The following is a 3338-nucleotide window of genomic DNA, read 5'->3' as shown; positions in this document are numbered from 1 at the left end:
TCAAACCAATTTATAACTTAAGTATTAAAAATAATAATTGTTTTTGGATTTATCAAATGGACAACACTCACAATTTTTTTTTTAAAATGTGTTTATCTATTTATTTATTTATTTATTTATTTATTTATCTATTTACCTATTTATTTATTTATTTTTAGGGGGTGGGTGTATTTCGCCGGCACACTGTAGTTTGTCCACTATTGGTTTAGAAAGTTTGAATAAAGCGACTGGTTAACGTTGTTATTTTTAAAAAATCAACTAATCTTCGCTTTGCATTTCAGGAATGGACAACACAGACATCCATCTCATAGTTTACAATTAATGCAGATTCAGAACTTTGTTGCACCATGCCAGCGTAAACTAGACTTTGACCCGTGGGTGACAGTTAGTCTTACAACAAGCGCAGAAGATATTGAGAACCTAAATAAATCTCTGATACGAAAGTGCAACTCTTAGGTATAGAGGTCAAATCTAGATACCCCGGTGACCGATGACTTTCACCTAATTAATAAAAGATTCGTGTAGTTGATTGTGAAGTGCACTACACTAATCAGGTCAACGATGTATGTCAGGAAGGGTAACTGCCCTGAGCAGAACGACGCAGATCGAAGAAACAAAAATGTCCTATGTGACATCAATACCAGTTTTAGCCACACGCTCTAATCAGGAGCGCACGTCCACTTGAAGTGCTTTCCGTATCATTTGTTTATCGCAAACCTTGTTGGCCTTTGCCCTAGCAGTTTTGTATAAAAGAGTCGGTTTGGCGCTACTGACTTCAGTTGCAAGTTATTGCAAGTTTCGACCCACGACACACGAACGACACACGAGTCACGACCCACAAGACGCACGAGATACTCACGATGGACACCAAGTTTTTGGTGCTCCTGGCCCTGGTCGCCTCGGCCACTGCTGGTGAGTAGAGTTAACTAGAATATACCGCAATGTAACATTAACGTTTAACAAGACTTCGCTGTTTTTGTTTTGTGTGTGTGTGTGTGTGCGTGCGTGCGTGCGTGCGTGCGTGCGTGTGTGTGTGTGTATGTGTGTGTGTGTGTGTGTGCTTTCTCTTTAACTAACGGCTTTAGATGTAGATCAAAAGGCCGTCCATTAAAAAAGTATAACTGGTTTGTTTTTGTAGGATAATGTTTGATTGTCTGAGAGTTGGACTTCTCGATTTTAAAAGCAAGATCAACTCCATGTTTGTCTTTTCATGTAATGTCTTTTCGAAGTTGTCACGTCTATCGAAAGCAACTTCCCAGCGGATGAACGGCCTTTTTCTGCTTTACTAGGGGCATCTTCAGTTCATAATTTGGAATAAATTGATGAATTCTATGAACAATTATTCCCCGAAACCAGTTGTATTTTTAAGATTCACAACCTATAGCAAAGTCACTGTATCGTATCGGGTGGTTTGCTCCTTCTTTCCTATCAAACATCTATCGTCCTATTTCTCCTCCTTCTTTCATGTGTTTTTATTCCCTTGTAACACATCTATTCTCCGGTACTTATATGACTTAATAATTGTCTTGCAAGTGCTGTAAAATACTTACTAAAGCAAAACAAAAACTGTACTGTAAATAATTCTCCTTCCGGCGGATGCAGTTGTCAAAAATAAATACAACCTAGAAACAAGAAAGACAAACCAAAAAAAAGCAAGACAAAACAAAAAAGGATTACAGCTTGCACATTAACATATAGATCTAGACCATAGAGTTACCTCCTTTTAAACCTATAGTGCTATAGTGTACATCTATGATCTAGACTGAAATCTGCTATCCATTGTTACGTCCTCAGGGCCCCTTTCAGTTCAAGAATCCGACAGATGCTCCGAGACATGCGAAGACAACGGCAAGTTCAAGTACAACCCTGGATATATCTACACCTACGACTACCAGTAAGGGGCTTTGTGTTGCTGTTCTTTCTTCTATTTTCCTTGTTATTGTTTCTGTTGTTGTTGTTCTCGTTGTTGTTGTCGTCGTCGTCGTCGTCGTCGTTGTGGTTGTTGTTGTTGTTGTTGTTGTTGTTGTTGTTGTTGTTGTTGTTGTTGTTGTTGTTGTTGTTGTGTTCGTGGTTGTTGTTTTTTAATTATCTCAAAACAATTTTATTAATAATAATAAAAAAATAAAAAAATAAAAAAAGAATAAGAATAAGAATAATAAGAATAATAATGATAATAATAATGATAATAATAATAATAATGATAATATCATTCTCCGTTTCTCTTTCTGCCCTCCTAAAATAACTGTCGCTCTAATTTTCAACACAGCTCAAAGATTTCTAATAATATTGTTCTCCGTATCTCTTTCGGTCCTCCTCCTACATAATCGTTGCTCAAAACGCCAACACAGGTCAAAACGTTCTTATTCCATCATTCTTGATATTATTATCTTCGTCTCCCCCTTCCCCCTCCCCAGGGCAGTGCTACTGACTGAAGTGTCTTTAGGCCATTCCCAAACATGTAATTATACACAGTAGAATTGTTAATGGGCTGATTTATCAATGCCATGCTCATATTGTGCTGGAACAACGGAGGGGGAATTGCTGCTTTTTCTTTCCTCATCCTTACTATCGTCATTTTGCCTCTACTTCTTTTGTATGTTCGTTACTCTCTTGTGGACGCTTTGCTAGTCGAAGCAGACTTTGTGCTGTTGAGGCTAGAGAGGTGAGAGGAGTAAGCATGATTCCCCGTTTGAACTTCTCAGTTGACATTCACCCCTTGGCATTCATTTGATCTTGTGCAGTTGTGAGCGCCGTAAAACCGTACTAAAACAAACATATTCATTATCTCCATCTCTCGTTCTCCACTTATCGTTTTCACACTGGCTATTTTCCTTCTCTTCCATTCCTCCCTTCCCCTCTCCTCCTCCACCATCCTCCCTCTCCTCCCGTCCCCCACCCCTCCCCTCCCGCCCGTCCTTCCCTCCCTACAGAGTGGACACCGCGACCAGCATGTCCGGCGCCTCCGAGGACACGGCCAGACTGACCATCCAGACCAGCGCTGACGTGGAAGTTATCGGTCCCTGTGAGTTCGCCCTACGACTCCGGGACACCAGACTGCTCCACTCGGACAACGCCGGACACATGAAGGCTGCCCACAGGTCAGGGGAACGCCTGGACTTTTATTTCTATTTCAATACAATTTAGGATACTAACAGGTCAGAGGGGACTCTTGGCTTGTACTTTTCTTTCAATATTACTTAGGCTGCTGACAGGTCCGGGGAGTGTTATGTTATATTCGTAAAACAAGAGCATCATAGACTGAGAGGAAGAGATAGATAAATATATAGATAGATAGATAGATAGATAGATAGATAGATAGATAGATAGATAGATAGATA

At 40.0% G+C, this 3338-nt stretch overlaps 1 protein-coding gene across 1 annotated transcript in view; it reads left to right on the top strand.

Annotated features, from left to right (window-relative positions):
- Window positions 1–797: 797 nt before the first annotated feature.
- LOC118477203 (apolipophorins-like) overlaps window positions 798–3338 on the top strand; it is a 12954-nt gene continuing 10413 nt past the window's right edge. The window contains exons 1-3 of the mRNA XM_035973069.1: window positions 798–912; window positions 1795–1894; window positions 2931–3098. Of these exons, the coding sequence (XP_035828962.1) occupies window positions 861–912; window positions 1795–1894; window positions 2931–3098 (320 nt within the window). The 5' untranslated portion in view covers window positions 798–860. The remainder of the gene's footprint in view (window positions 913–1794; window positions 1895–2930; window positions 3099–3338) is intronic.

Source organism: Aplysia californica, unplaced genomic scaffold, assembly GCF_000002075.1.
Source record: "Aplysia californica isolate F4 #8 unplaced genomic scaffold, AplCal3.0 scaffold00983, whole genome shotgun sequence".
NCBI classification, from domain to species: Eukaryota; Metazoa; Mollusca; class Gastropoda; order Aplysiida; family Aplysiidae; genus Aplysia; species Aplysia californica.
The sequence above is the reverse complement of the archived record's forward strand: the minus strand, read 5'-3'. Positions and strand labels throughout refer to the sequence as shown.